Consider the following 14,631-nt stretch of genomic DNA (forward strand, 5'->3'; position numbering starts at 1 on the left):
CCTGCTATCTTTAGTAAAGTTACTTTGAATCCTTTTTCATCTTCTCTTTCCCATCGCCTCTCCTCCCTTCAGTCAATTAAATAAGTGTAATTGGGTTCTAACTTTGTGAATGTGAAGTGTTGTGTTTTAGTAATTTATCAGTTAATAGGACTTTATACCTTAAAATCAATTTCCTGCTTTCATATCCTCTTCTGAATGTTGTCAGTGCTCAGGAAGTAATTACTTTAGTCCTCTGACTCACTGTTGATATTGCCTTTTGAGGAGTTTTGTATCCCAAGCACCTAGCACTGCCCTTATGTGGCGTAGGCACTTAAACACACTTGCTTAATGTTCTTGAATCAAGGACTTTTGCTTCTTTCGGAAACAGGGCTCTTTCAACTCCTGCATCCCTTTAGGATGGTTTGAGATGGGTAGTTATGGCCTTAAGTACAGCTCAGATTTTCTTTAAAAAATAGCTTTAATCTCATGTTGTAGTTAATTCTCAGTTCATGTTTTCCACCAAACACATGATTAAAAAGCGTACATTAATGTTTTTTCAGTCCTGATAATTTTTAAAATATGCAACATACTAAATGATTTCAGATGCTTGGACTCTGTAGAACTGTGATCTAGCGGGTTCAGGGAGGTCAAAGCATGCAAATCCGTCCCTGGATGTGGGAAACCACTGAAAGCTTTTGTCTCGTTGGCAGGGGAGTTGCAGTATTTGTATATGCAGAATTTATTTGCCTTCTAGAAACACGAATTCTCAGGACTAGATCTGCCACCTGTTTATCCTCGAAGTTTGTCAGTACACTGAAGCAGTGTCTAGAGGTGCTAAATGGTCCTTTTAGGATGAAAGATAGGGGTCAGTAGGGAGCAAGTGGTAGGATAGAGGCCGTCCTTGATGACCCAGAATGACATTTCACCAAAGCCACCACCCACCATCGTACACTGGGTGAAGTGGTGAGCTACACTTACCTCTGTTGTTGTGGAATGTAGTGACTAAGAATGCTGATCGTGGCAGCTAGTGAGGGTGTTCTGTCTTTGAGGTGACCCTGAAGATCTTTTTATTTGACACTGGTTTGTGGTTTTAGTCATGGCCTGCTTGGCCTCATCTTTGCTGATCTTTCTTCTTCCTCATGATAATCGTCATTGTCCTCATTCCTCTCGCTGTTTAAGCTGTCTTTTTACTTAATCCCAAATTGAAGACCACCTTTAAAAAAATTATTTTGATGATGTGGGGCCTGACCCGGTTGCAGAGTGGTTAAGTTTACGCGCTCTGCCTTGGAGGCCCGGAGTTTGCAGGTTCGGATCCCACACACGGACCTATGCACCACTCATTAAGCCGTTCTGTAGTGGCATCCCACATACAAAATAGAGGAGGATTGGCATAGATGTTAGCTCAGAGACAATCTTCCTCAAGCAAAAAGAGGAAGATTGTATTGGCAACAGATATTGGTTCAGGGCCAATCTTCCTCACCAAAAAAAAAAAAAAAGAAAGAAAAAATTTGATGATGTGCCATCCAGGGAATAGTTGATATCTGCACATTCTCTTCCCCCACCCCCACACCCCTTATCACACTGCTGGATTCAGTTCACTTATTTCAAGATGCCTGTTGTGTATGTCATTTGCCTGCAAACATTTCAAGGATGAATAAAAGTATGTGACCTTCCTCCCTTCAACTAGATAAGTTGCCTAAAATGTCTTTTATATTCAGCTAGACTTGCAGGGCTCAAGATGATAAGTTTTTATAGTCATCCTTAGACTATATGTGTAAGTAGACTAGAAGCCAATTTTCCTCCTTTTACATAATCAGCTTTTAAAAATTTCTTTATGTTTGCTGAAATCATACTAATAATTTATAAGGGAAAAAATGTAGCCACATTATCCACAAAAAGAAGAATATATCTGTAACAAGTCACTTTATTATTTTGGTGAACTACGTGACATTTCCCTCATGCTTTGTAAAAAATAAAAGCATACAGTGAATAAGGATCTGGTTTTTTTGTTTTTGTTTTTTTTTTGTTTGCCAAATATCAGCAATACTGTGAGTTTAGGGCTTCTAGAATCTCAACTTTCCTAAGCAATAACATCCTCTTGTATTTACATTGCTTCAGCTTTCTGGCTGTGTCTGCTTTTCTTCCTATTTTATGTCTCGTTTAATACCAAGCCAAGCCAAATCCCTAGAGAATTCCACCAGTGCAAAAGGGATGGCTTGGAAAGTCCTAGAAATTATAAATTGGATGAGTAAACAAATTGTCAGTTTTCAATTACAGCTGTTGATAGCAGCACACTGAGAATATTAGATATTGAATATAGGCTTTGAACTTTGTCTCTTCTTGTTCCTTCCTGTTTAGAACAAAGGAAGGAGCAAAGAACAAGATTTGTTAAACTGTGTATGTCACAACACTTACTACAATATGAAGGTCCTGTATAGCACTGGCATCTGAGAAATGAAGGATCGGAACAACCTCAAAATGTAGAGACACCGATCACTGTTCTCCTTGTTTTTTCTTTCCTTCTCTTTAACTTTTTTTCCCAGATCTTAGGTTATTTTTTCTGTGTTTAACCAAGAACAAGTTGCCTATGTAGCAAACGATTTTCGTATTTAATGTGGAGAATGTTGTGTTAAAGTATAGAAAGAGTCAACTTTTCCTTCTCTGGAATGTAAACTGTATGTCATTGAGCTATTTTTTATTTCTTAAGACTTTACACATGTAATTTATGGCCATAAAAAAGAAATCTTTGGCTTTCTTCATCTGGTTACTTCCTAAAACTTCCTGTGTCTTAACTCACTCTTTTATTTCCAGCTTTCTTTTGACTTCGGAGATTTAAATATTTTCTGGTGGTATACTTGCTAAACTTGATCTGGATATCTGGTTAAGATTTCATATTGCTCACAAGTAAAAAGGTGACAGAACTGCTCATGGAAGATGGGCAGAGTATTCTTTGAAAGAAGGGCAGAAAAGACAGAAGAAATGGGTTCTGTGCAGGAATTTAAATAACCAAGGGCTGAAGTGGATCTTCAGGAGCCTGAGAAGAACACTTAATGCCATGCCAAATCTCTCATGTAAATCATCTCCTTTCTTCTTCACAGCAAAACTATGCAAAAATTTGAGGCTTAACACGTACATTTCCCAAAGCACTCAGCTAGTAAATGTGGCAGAACCGGAATCAAAACTGAGTCATATGACTCTAAAACCTTTGCTTTTCGTTGCACGATACTATTTTCTAAAAGTTATTCGGTATAACAAAGTTTTCAGTCAAGTCCAATTTAATTGTTTTGTTTTTGTATGAAATGATGTCTCTTTTAGCAGACTTTGGTGTTGATGAGCTTGAAAGGATGAGCAGATGGAGGTGTCGTAGTCCAATCAGCGTGCTAAGATAGGTAGCTGGGAGAGTGCGTGACACTTAGTAGGTGCTCACTTTCTTGAATAAATGGATGGTTGTCATATGTGATTGATTGATGCTACAATATGACTGTCTATCTGCACTCTGTCAGCTTTAGTAACTCTGATTATCTCTGCCACACCGAGGGCTACATTCACAAACAAAGCAAATGTATGAAACTCAGTGTTCGTGTCATTAAAGCTTTAATGAGAGGAAAAAAAGAACACTTCTAAAAACAACATAATTCACTGAAAATGTTGCAAGTGGCACATGCAGTTGTCACTTCTCTGTTCTGACAGGAGAACTTGACTCCACATCTGCCAGCCACACAGCTGGAGAATGAATGAACACTTGGAGATCTTTGTTTCACAGAGTGTGGCTGCTCCCGAGGCACTAAAATCCAACTAAGTCCTTGAAAATTGAACTGGGACATTAAATGTAATGTCTCATAAAGTTGAATTCCTATAAGCCAAATGGCAGTATATCATCAGTAAATGATGACAACAGTAAAAACAACAAGAGTGGTTGTAAAATAATAAAGGTACAATTTATTGAGTTCTTGCAGTCTGCTAGACATTATGCTTAACACCTATGGGTTACTATCTCATCCAGTGCTCATTTTCCCTGATTTGGTCAGGTTTAAGGTCATATACGCTATTGGGGAGAGAATGTGATGAGTAAGGACTATTTAAATTTAACTCTTGTATCTTATCTTAGGTGGTATGTTTACCCTTTTAGCCATAGGTAGTATAGAGCTGGGGAGGTGGGGAATGGAGAATGGGTGTGAGTTAAACTCTGAGTCAGGAGTTAAAGCCCCAGGAGACATATGATTAAATTAGAAGTCAAGTTTCTACTTCAGTTAAAAATATTTTTCAGGTATTTTTATCTTTTATAGAATTTGTTTGGATTCAGAATGATTTTCTGGATTTATTTATATGAGAGCCAATGTTTTGTATAATTCATTGTACAAAGAGAAAACAGTAGGCGTTAATAAATGTATGCAGAGCTATGTATTTGCAGGTTATAATTTAAGATACTGTTGCCAAAGTCAACTTAAGGACTTTTTTAAATCACAATAAACTTGAAAGGTTGCCAAAAATAAATCACTTATCTGCAAAATTTTTATTGTAGTTTTATTGAATGTAGTGATATAATAAATTTATGTAAAAATTTGACTATCCACAAGAGAGCCACTATTTGGAGATATCATTTCAAAGTGTAATTGGCTTATCTCCTGGTCCAGGATGCATTCAGCATCTCCTGAGTCCGAGAATGTATTCTTTACTAAGAACGTGCAGAACTACCACTGAAGTAAGTGTATTTGTCTTTGTGGCCAACATTATTCATTTAGCCAAAGTGAATAGTTTATCACTGCTTAAAGACTAAAACACTCTTATGAATCATTTGGTTAAATGTTGGCAGTGGTACTCTCCTAATGGGACCCAACTTGCTGAGACTCTGATATTCACATAACCAGAAGAATTATTCATTAGCAAACGTGGATGAGAAGTACAGTTACAACGCTGGATTGCATTTGCTAGTGTTGAGCTAGAAGGCTTGCTATTTGTAAACACCCAAGAAGGCTGTTGAACCACTTAGCATTATTGATAAAGGAGATGATTCTTAAGGAGTTGTATTAGATTATTTTTCTAGTAGTTTACAAAATTTTGAGTTTCACAGTCCAAAAACAGTTTGCCAAGAACGTGTACTTTAAAAAAACCAAACTTCTATCCATTTCCATCATCATTTCATAAAACATTGGGCAAGAAAAATACCTAGCATATAGTCAGTCTGCCCCAGTAAATGTTAGTTGAATGGGTGGATGAATGAACAACAAAAAAGTAGTGATGATATAATTTCAGAACAAAGGAAAGGCTTTAAACGGAATATTTTTAGTGGTAAGAAGAACAAAATGCATTGTCCTTAATGTTCCAGTTTCCCAGTGGCCCAACAGACTCTTCATGACCTACCCTGGGCCTACCTACAGGTTGGTTTGGGGGGAACTGCTTCATCTAAGTAGTTTAAAGTTAGCTCTGTCCTGGACATGCTGCTGATCTCTCTGATACCCACCATGGACGATTCACTGCCAGTCATTTTCTGAACACCCACTCTGAGCCAAACACATAGTGGTCTATGAGTTGAGAATGCCAGAATGATTAAGACACAGTCTGGGCTCTCAAGCAGAGTGACTTAATTGGGGAAAGAGAGGTTCTCCTCCCACCCCCGCAACAAAAAAACCCCATATTACACTACAATATGGTTAAGTGTCACAAAAAGACTGCCTATTGCCAGATGTGTGGGTGACAGAAAGACGATAAAGATAAACTCTATGATGAACGTGGGAGTAAGGGATGGAGAAGATGATGTTTTACCATAACTTTATAGAGTCTTTTCTAATCTCTTATGGCCTATGTCTCTAGGTAAACATGTTGTGTGGGTTCAGAAGCCATAGTTGTGCGGCCTTGGGAAAGTACTGAATTAACTTGTCTCAGTTCTTCCTCTGTAAAATGAAGATAGCAGCAATATCTACCTTACAGAGTGATTGTGAGGATGCTATTGTATAATACTTATAAAGTGCTCAGTTCAGCGGCAAATAGTAAATGAGCTACCAGTACCATGATTATGACTAAACTTCAGCAGAGTGGGCTAGAGATGGCAATCAGTGGACACTGAGGGTTTTATAAACTCTGGTGGGCTAGGATGACAGCCCACCCATCACAGAAATCAAGATGAATCTCAACCTTTGACCTCTTGAGATGCATCTTAGAGCAATGCAAAGAGCGTTGGACTTGCCTCTGCCGCTAACCAACTGAGCATATTGTCTCACTTTCTTCATTGCTGAGAGAGAGGAGGCCAAGCCCTCCTTTCTATAGGAAGAACCTTTTAAGTTTCTCCATGTTAAGTCACATTGAACTTTTATGTTTTAATTGTTTGGATTTGATTGTTGATTTGGGGTTTTCCTCCCTATGTTCCTTAATAAGTTTCTTACGTGTGTACATTTATTTTTCAGTTAATGTCAATTTTTAATGAATCTTGTTTCACTCACAGGCTGAAAATAATCTCTCCTCTGAATTTCCTTAGCACTTTATCTATAATTTCCTTAAAACAGTTGAAGTTTTTATCTTATGCGACAGTTACATGTGAACATGTTTTATTTCCTCTGCTAGACTATAAGCTTATCGTGGGTAAGAATTTGTTATATAATTTATGTAATTTGTATTCCTAGGTCTTAGAGCAATGATGATTTCTTTCTCTTTCTTTTGCTTGACTGGCCTCTAGGTATTCATAGTATAAATGAGTCAATATTTAAATACTGAACAAAAGATGGAGAATGTTCCTCTCCATCAGATTTGGTATTTGCCAGCCCTGTTTTTTGCTCAACACAGATAGATAGATTAGATGGATAGATAGATAATTCTATTTGTTTTTCATTCTACTTGTCTGTGTACTTAAAATTTTTTTCCAGTTTTATTGAGAAATAATTGGCATACTTTTATTGTATACTTTTAAGATATACAGTATGATGGTTTGATTTACATATATTGTGAAGTGATTACCACAATAAGTTTAATTAACATCCATCATCTCATATAGATACAATAGAAAGAAAAAGAGGGGCTGGCCCGGTGGCACAGCGATTATGTGCACACATTCCGCTTTGGCTGCCCGGGGTCGCCAGTTCGGATCCCGGGTGCGGACATGGCACTGCTTGGCAAGCCATGCTATGGTAGGCGTCCCACATATAAAGTAGAGGAAGATGGGCGTGGATGTGAGCTCAGGGCCAGTCTTCCTCAGCAAAAAGAGGAGGATTAGCAGTAGTTAGCTCAGGGCTAATCTTCCTCAATAAATAACTAAAAAGAAAAAAAGAAGTAACTGAAGTTCTAGAAGTGCTTTCTCCTCTTTCTTCAAACTCTCTTTACTCAACCCCACCCCCCCATCAAAACATACCTTTCCTAATTCCTATTCCCTCCGGACCCTTCACACACCTCACCTGTTAGTAAATTTTTAAAGTGCATCACACATCGAGAAAACCTGGGACCTTGTGTGGATTATAAACTCATATGGCATCTGTAGCACTCAACTCTTTCTCAAGACTTTGCCCCCGTTGGCTGGAGTCTTCAGCTGCGGTGCTCAGTGGCCAGGATGCCAGACAGCCCACATCTGTTGCTTCTTCTTTCCAGTGTCCAACAAACACCCATTTGTGGACAGCAATCTTCTCTACCAGTTCAGAATGAACTTCCGTCGGAGGCGAAGACTGATGGAGCTGCTCAATGAAAAATCCCCCTCCTCCCAGGAGACTCACGACAGTCCCTTCTGCCTAAGGAAGCAGAGCCATGACAATCGGAAATCTACCAGTTTTATGTCGGGTATGTCAGTTCCATTGTTTATTTGATCACATGTATTTGTCTTTTGAGAAATAGGGTAGTAATAACTCACTTTTTTGAAATTCTGTCCTCCAGCAAATTTCTGTTTATTCATAACCAAGAAATATGCCCCCAAGAACAAAACAAACAACCAGATTGTTCCTGGACAGTCAACTTAGATGCCGTGAAGTCTGTTTCATAAAATTATGTATTTGGGGGCCAGCCCAGTGGCGCAACGGTTAAGTTCACACGTTCCGCTTCCCGGCGGCCGGAGTTTGCCGGTTTCGATCCCGGGTGCAGACATGGCACTGTTTGGCAAAAGCCATGCTGTGGTAGGCGTCCCATATAGAAAGTAGAGGAAGATGAACATGGATGTTAGCTCAGGGCCAGTCTTCCTCAGCAAAAAGAGGAGGACTGGCAGTAGTTAGCTCAGAGCTAATCTTCCTCAAAAGAAAAAAAATATGTATTTGAATTATGGAAGATCTCTCAAGCTCTCACTCATACTTTATTTACTTTTCATTTACAGACGTTTCTTATGTATCATTAAGTATCCAGTTTTCTAAATCACAGCTTTGAAAAGCTACATATTTTAAGGCTGAATAAAGACTTCTGTGGGCGTATACGACTAAAAGGCAACTGATTACCAATCCATATGAGGGGGTGATAGAGAACAAAGAAAAACTATGAAAAGCAGACACAGGAGCTCATAAAGCAGAGCAGCCTGGGACGTTACATGTGAGATCAAACAGTCCCATGTTTACAATGAACCCTGACAGAAATGATTGTGACTAATGTTCCCAAAGATAACCCCACTCATCCAGAAAAGATATCGTTCTATGTAAGAGGCTGAGGTGCTTAAGGGTGGTATCTTCAGCTCCTCTGGAAACTTGGCATTGACTCAAGGAACTGGGGAGCCTAAGGTTTGGAAGGAAGTTCTGCACTTAACCTGAAACCCAGGGCAAAATGAAAATGTGTGTCTAGGTTATGAATAGGAGGTGACAGTGAGAACACTTACAACTATATTGAGAACTTTCTGTGCCCCTGGCACTGATTCAAGCTGGTTGCATGAGTTTTCTCATTTAGTTCTCACAATATCCTAAGAGGAAGGACTTTTCTTATCCTCATTTTACCAGTGAAGAAACTGAGGCATGGAGCAACTGAGCAGCTTACCTCAGGTTACACAGCTGGAAAGTGGTGGGCACAGCTGGATCTCGCGCCAGTCCTGTCTTACTCCAGCGCTTGTGTTACACATTCTCCTCCCCAACCTCCCATATCCCAGGTTCCACAGACACAGCTGGATGGAGGACAGAATGAACCAAGAGTTGCTCTGGGAAAGTAAACACCAGCCGAGGGACAGGAGCCTAAGCCTGTGCTTAGACACGCGCCAATTGTGTGTCTCCTTAAGGCTGTGGCTGCAAATGCAGAGTGACTATTCACATTCTCACTAGTACTGTTTGCATGTTTCGTAAGTGGGCCCAATAGACCCGAACAAGTGATGATGATGAGATGGAGGAAATAGTAACCACAGTCATTATAAAGGCCAGCATTTATTTTGTGCTTCTCATGTGCCAGGCACCAGGCAATGTACTCTCCATGGATTATTTCCTTTGATCATGGACTTTGTTCCCTTCTCCCTGTTGAGCCAGCCAAATCCAGGGCGGAGAGAATGAAATCAGATCATAGAAGCCACTGCCTCCCATATACTTTCAAAGCCTAAATATGTGCTCTGTATTTTAATCTCTTTCTTCCATGCCTCTGGGTGATTATTTAATATTAAATCAGGAGGCATTTATTATCACTGTTAATTCATTAAGTGTCTAGCCAGTACTTAATTTACAGCCTTGCAGGGACTACTCAGCGTGGGCTTGGTAGTTCTTGAAATAATGTTTACATATACATTATTTTTATTTTACATTATTGTATACATACACATAATGTATACATATACATTATTTCACATACATTATATAAGTCACTCCTTGCATCAATCCTATGAGATAGCATTATTCCCACTTTACACCTGGGGAAATTGAGGCTCAGAGAACTGAAGGGAATCGCCCCAGGTTGTGCTATTACTAAGTGGCAGAGCTGCAACTCAAATCCTTGCTTTTCTGACTCCAAGGCTAGAGTGCTTTTTTCTGGCACATGTGACTCACCTCGCTGTATCTCACAGCTGAAAGCCCGTGTGCACTAGGGAACCAGGACCACCACCCTCGGTGACTGTGTGTTTTCCTGTCCGCACAGTCAGCCCCAGCAAGGAGATCAAGATCGTGTCTGCGGTGAGGAGGAGCAGCATGAGCAGCTGCGGCAGCAGTGGCTACTTCAGCAGCAGCCCCACCCTCAGCAGCAGCCCCCCTGTGCTCTGCAACCCCAAGTCTGGTGAGTGGCCAAAAGGCGGCCCCATTTCTGTGACTGTGGGGCATGGGCAGATGGGTGGGCTGGGTTCCTGGGAAGCAGATTCGCAGATGGAGGGAGTCTTGGTATGTGGGAGTCTTATTACAGCATGTTCTTGGGGTCAACACCTGTTGCATAGAAGGGAAGGATGTAGGTTTGGGCAGAGGGAGAATTGGGCTGCAATGCAGTCTCAATGAAGGCTGCAGCTGACCCCAACGGGAGCTCTGGAGTTGGGATGGCCCTTTAGAGTTGTCCCAACTTGGGGTGAGGTGGCCAGGCCTTTATACCCTCATCTTGACCAGTCATTAGATGTTGGCTGCCCCTGGGAGGAGAGCATAACCTTGGGCAAAACAGCTCTCTTCAGAGAGAGTGTTCCAAAGAAAGCTGAGGGCATTGGCAGTCTGAAGGCTGTCTGCATTAGCAGTCTGAGCAGCTGAGAGGAGGCCCTCCATCCGAGGGTTTGAGCAACACAGCAGTGTTCTCTACAGCAGGGAAATAGCGCTTCCCCAGACTGCAACTGATGCCAAAATCTGTTGGGTCTCAGCACCCCAAGGAAGAAGCATGGATCCATGCAAACCCAACTCTCCCTGGAATTGATTCTTGGTGCCCTGTGGTTTCAAACTCTCTTCATCACCCTTCATGGCCTTTACATTCCAGAAAAAAATGTAGGTACAAAGGTTGTTGATGAGCTTGTTACTTAGAATCAATCCTTCCTTGACCTAATCAGTTCATCACCCCCACAAGCACCTGTAACCATTGACACTACCACCTTCTCACTGTCCCTTACCCACCTCCTTCCCAGGATTACATTGCATGGTCCATCATGATAATCATTGCCTTTAAAATACCCTCAACTCCATTTGTTTAGCGCTCTGTCCACCCTCCGTTCAGTGTATCACCTTTAGAGAAGAGACTTTGTTCCTTTTATTTTGCTGTTACATCATCAGCAGAAGTTGGGGATACAAAGATGAGAGGTCATGAAGGAAAGCCCCTTCCTTCAGTGAACGCATCGTCTCTTTGGAGAAAAAAAACATTATGCGGTAGTAAGAATAAGGATAAATAGAAGTTGTTCAAAGGGCTTTAAGAGAAAACATCATCTAATGCTGTTATCTAGGCAAGTGAGTATTTTTCTTAATCTAGCATTTTTTTTTCTGTTCTCTGGAGGGTTAGCTCTAAGAATAAAGTTATAACCTGCAAGTGAATGAAGAAACTTGCTTCCATATTGACTCTGTCTTGAAAATCATTGAGTACCCATATATTATGAGGTTTTTCAATTAAAGGAGCAAGAATGAGAAAGGAGAACTATATCCATATAAATAGGATGTTTGAAGCCCTGGGAGAAATCTGATAGGTATCTTCAAATTTAGAAACAACAGACTTCAGTGTCAGAAAAGGGTGAATTGTGCTAAAGCCATTTTACATGTTTTTGATTGCATACAATAGTAGAATATGAACAAAGTGTTAATTACCTAAATTAACTACGTATCCATCTTCCCTGAGGTGGGTTTATATTGTCTCCTCTTTCTTCTGACCCCTTGGCTCAAAGGGAAGAATTTACTGATATGCAGGCAGAAAAGAAAGGTCAGGTTGCCTTTTTTGGGTCTCTAAGGACCAGAGCGGCCAGGACTTAATTGTGGTTCATAAGTCTTAGCTCTTATCCATATTCTGCCAGGCTTCTCCCTCACTTTTAAGAGGGTTCCCAATATACTGTGAGCTCAACCATGATTTTTTTCTCAGGTTGATAAGCAGGTCTTCACAGTAAGGCGTTTAAAATTAATCATTATATATACATCAGGATATATGTTTTTAGTACTGTATATACATGCCCTAAGCCAGACAAGAAAAGTGCTACAGATATTACCATAATCAGTATCACTGTGATGAGTAGATAAGTTGCCAAGGATATGAAAAGAGAAAGCTAAAAGATAATTCCCTATGCTTCAAGATTTTTACATCTTTCAACATAAGAAAGAGAGAAAGTGTATTAAAATAAATGGTCAGTATTGCTGCCAAATATTACAGTACAATGCTATTCAAAACCACAGTGAGAGATGGCCTCACACCCGTTAGAATGGCTGTTATCAAAAAGACAAGAAATAAGTGTTGATGAGGATGTGGAGAAAAGGGAAATCTTGTGCCCTATTGGTGGGAATGTAAATTGGTGCAGCCACTATGGAAAATAATAGGGAGATTCCTCAAAAAATGGAAAGTGGAATTATCCTAAGATCCAGCAATTTCACTTCTGGGCATTTATCTGAAGGAAATGAAGACGCTAACTCAAAAAGATCTGCATCCCCATGTTCTCTGCAGCATTATTTACAGTAGCCGAGGCATGGAAACAACTTAAGAGTTGATCAGTGGATGAATGGATAGAAAAAATGTGATATATATATGTGTATGGTAGAATATCATTCAGCCATAAAAAAGAAGGAAATCTTGGTGTTTGTAATAACGTAAATGGACCTCAAGGCCATTATACTAAGTGAAATAAGTCAGACAGAGAAACACAAATACGATACGATCTCACTTATATGTGGAATCTAAAAAAGCAAAAAACAAACTCATATATACAAAGGACAGACTACTGATTGCTAGAGGCAGGGAGTAGGAGGTGGGCAAAATGGGCAAAGGGGGCAAAAGGTACAAACTTCCAGTTACAAAATGAGTAAGTCCCGGGAATGTAACATACAGCATGGTGACTATAGTTAATAATACTGTATTGTATATTTGAAAGCTAAGAGAGTCAATCTTAAAAGTTCTTATCATAAGAAAATGAAATTTATAACTATGTGTGGTGATGGATGTTAACTAGACTTACTGAGGTGATCATTTTGCAGTATATACATGTATCGAATCATCACGTCATGCACCTGAAACTAATATAGTCTTATATGTCAATTATATCTCAATCAAAAAAGAGAAAGTGTATTAAATAAATGGTCAGTATTGTTTCCAAATATTTCAGTACAATGCGATTCCTATATCCACATTCATAAACCCCAGCAGGAGTTGTAGGGGCTGGGGAAGGAGTTGTCTGACAAGGAATTAAAAGGTCTCAATCCTCACCCCCAACCCTGGCCCCCTTCTCTTACCTCCCGTCCATCTGCTCAGAGGTTCTTTTCTTGATATTCGATCTATTCCCTCTTGTTTGGGAACATAAATTCATTTTCTCTCTTATGAGCTTTCTGAAAACAAAAGTAGTAATCCCAGCCCACTGTCATCTCAGCAAGACACAGCTCGTTGCCTCGAACTGAGAAGGCACTTGTTAGTCAAGAAGGCCGCGCGTGCAACCCTCAGGCAGGGCCCAGCTGCCTGGTGGGTCATCCGGGCCTCGCCCCACACTGCCTTTTCTTTTTCTGCTGCGTGCTTGTTCCAGGACTGGCATGTGACCGCCAAATGCTGCCCCGAAAGATAATTGGAGACTGACACTTTGCCAGATTAGGCTCCTGGCCCCTCCAGTTTCTTTGTGACACTCAAGGTCATGATGTCTGTATAACTAGGTTAGGATAGTCCCTGTCCCCTGACTCACTGGCTGCTCTGGGCGGCTGTGGCTGTTGCTTTTCCAGTTCTTAGTGAGCACAGGATGGATGGGGAGATTCATTATTGATGGGTTTTTAGGCAGTCGGCAAGTCAGGAATTGTCTGCTGTCTTTGTCATCTTGGTGGCAACATCAGTGAGCTGATGAGCACAGGGGTCTTAGGAGGACAATACACCTCTACCTTCTGGAGCTTCTGAGCCTTTTCTTCCGCTTACAGAAACAGCATAGCATGGGGGGAACCATGTGGCACAGCGGCTGAGAGTGTGGGCACTGGCATAAATGCCGGAGTTTGAATCTTAATTCTGCTATCCATTAGCTCTGAGACCTTAGACACGAGCTTAGCTTTTCTGAGCTTCTGTTTTCTCACTGATAAAATAGGGACAATGATGAACCTAATTCATTAGTTTTTGTGATGATTAAATGAGTTAATATGCCTAAAGCACTTGGCGTAGTGCCTAGCACACGTTGGGTATACAGAGAAGTTCACTAGTCTTGTTACTCAGGGCAAAAGGCGGTGTGTTCATGCCATCTAGGGTATTAATAAGGAAAGGAGTGAAGCTGTGGTCTGTGGGGTGCAGCATGTTGTGGGAGGAGGTTGTATGGGGTTAACTCTTGAAACATGACTCAGACCATTAGAGTCGGGTTTTCTCTTTGATGTGTTGAATGCCTATCAGGATTTAAAAGAAAGAAATGCGAGAACTAGAAAATGTGGCCTATTTCTTTATAGAAAAATTTCAAACCACTCCTTACCTCCACCCCTGGGACTCCTACTTCTCTTTACCCTGCCCTGTTCCCTCCTCTTTCCATAGCTCTGTAAGTTGGGTTTGGAGTTACTGATATTTGCTAATGTTTGTATCTGTTTGGCTGGAGTGTAAACTGTGAGGCAGGGATCTTTGCCACTTTTGTTCACCGATGGTCACTTATGAGGCATTCGGCAAATATCTGCTGAATGAGTGAACGAAGGG

The 14,631-nt window shown here is 40.6% G+C and overlaps 1 protein-coding gene across 2 annotated transcripts in view; it reads left to right on the forward strand.

Annotated features, from left to right (window-relative positions):
* Window positions 1-14,631, forward strand: part of DEPTOR (DEP domain containing MTOR interacting protein) — a 144,435-nt gene that overhangs the window by 83,788 nt on the left and 46,016 nt on the right. For both annotated transcript variants that reach the window (XM_008514739.2, XM_008514740.2), the window contains exons 5-6: window positions 7,552-7,737; window positions 9,979-10,113. In XM_008514739.2, the coding sequence (XP_008512961.2) occupies window positions 7,552-7,737; window positions 9,979-10,113 (321 nt within the window). The remainder of the gene's footprint in view (window positions 1-7,551; window positions 7,738-9,978; window positions 10,114-14,631) is intronic.

Source organism: Equus przewalskii, chromosome 8 (assembly GCF_037783145.1).
Source record: "Equus przewalskii isolate Varuska chromosome 8, EquPr2, whole genome shotgun sequence".
Classification (NCBI taxonomy): Eukaryota; Metazoa; Chordata; class Mammalia; order Perissodactyla; family Equidae; genus Equus; species Equus przewalskii.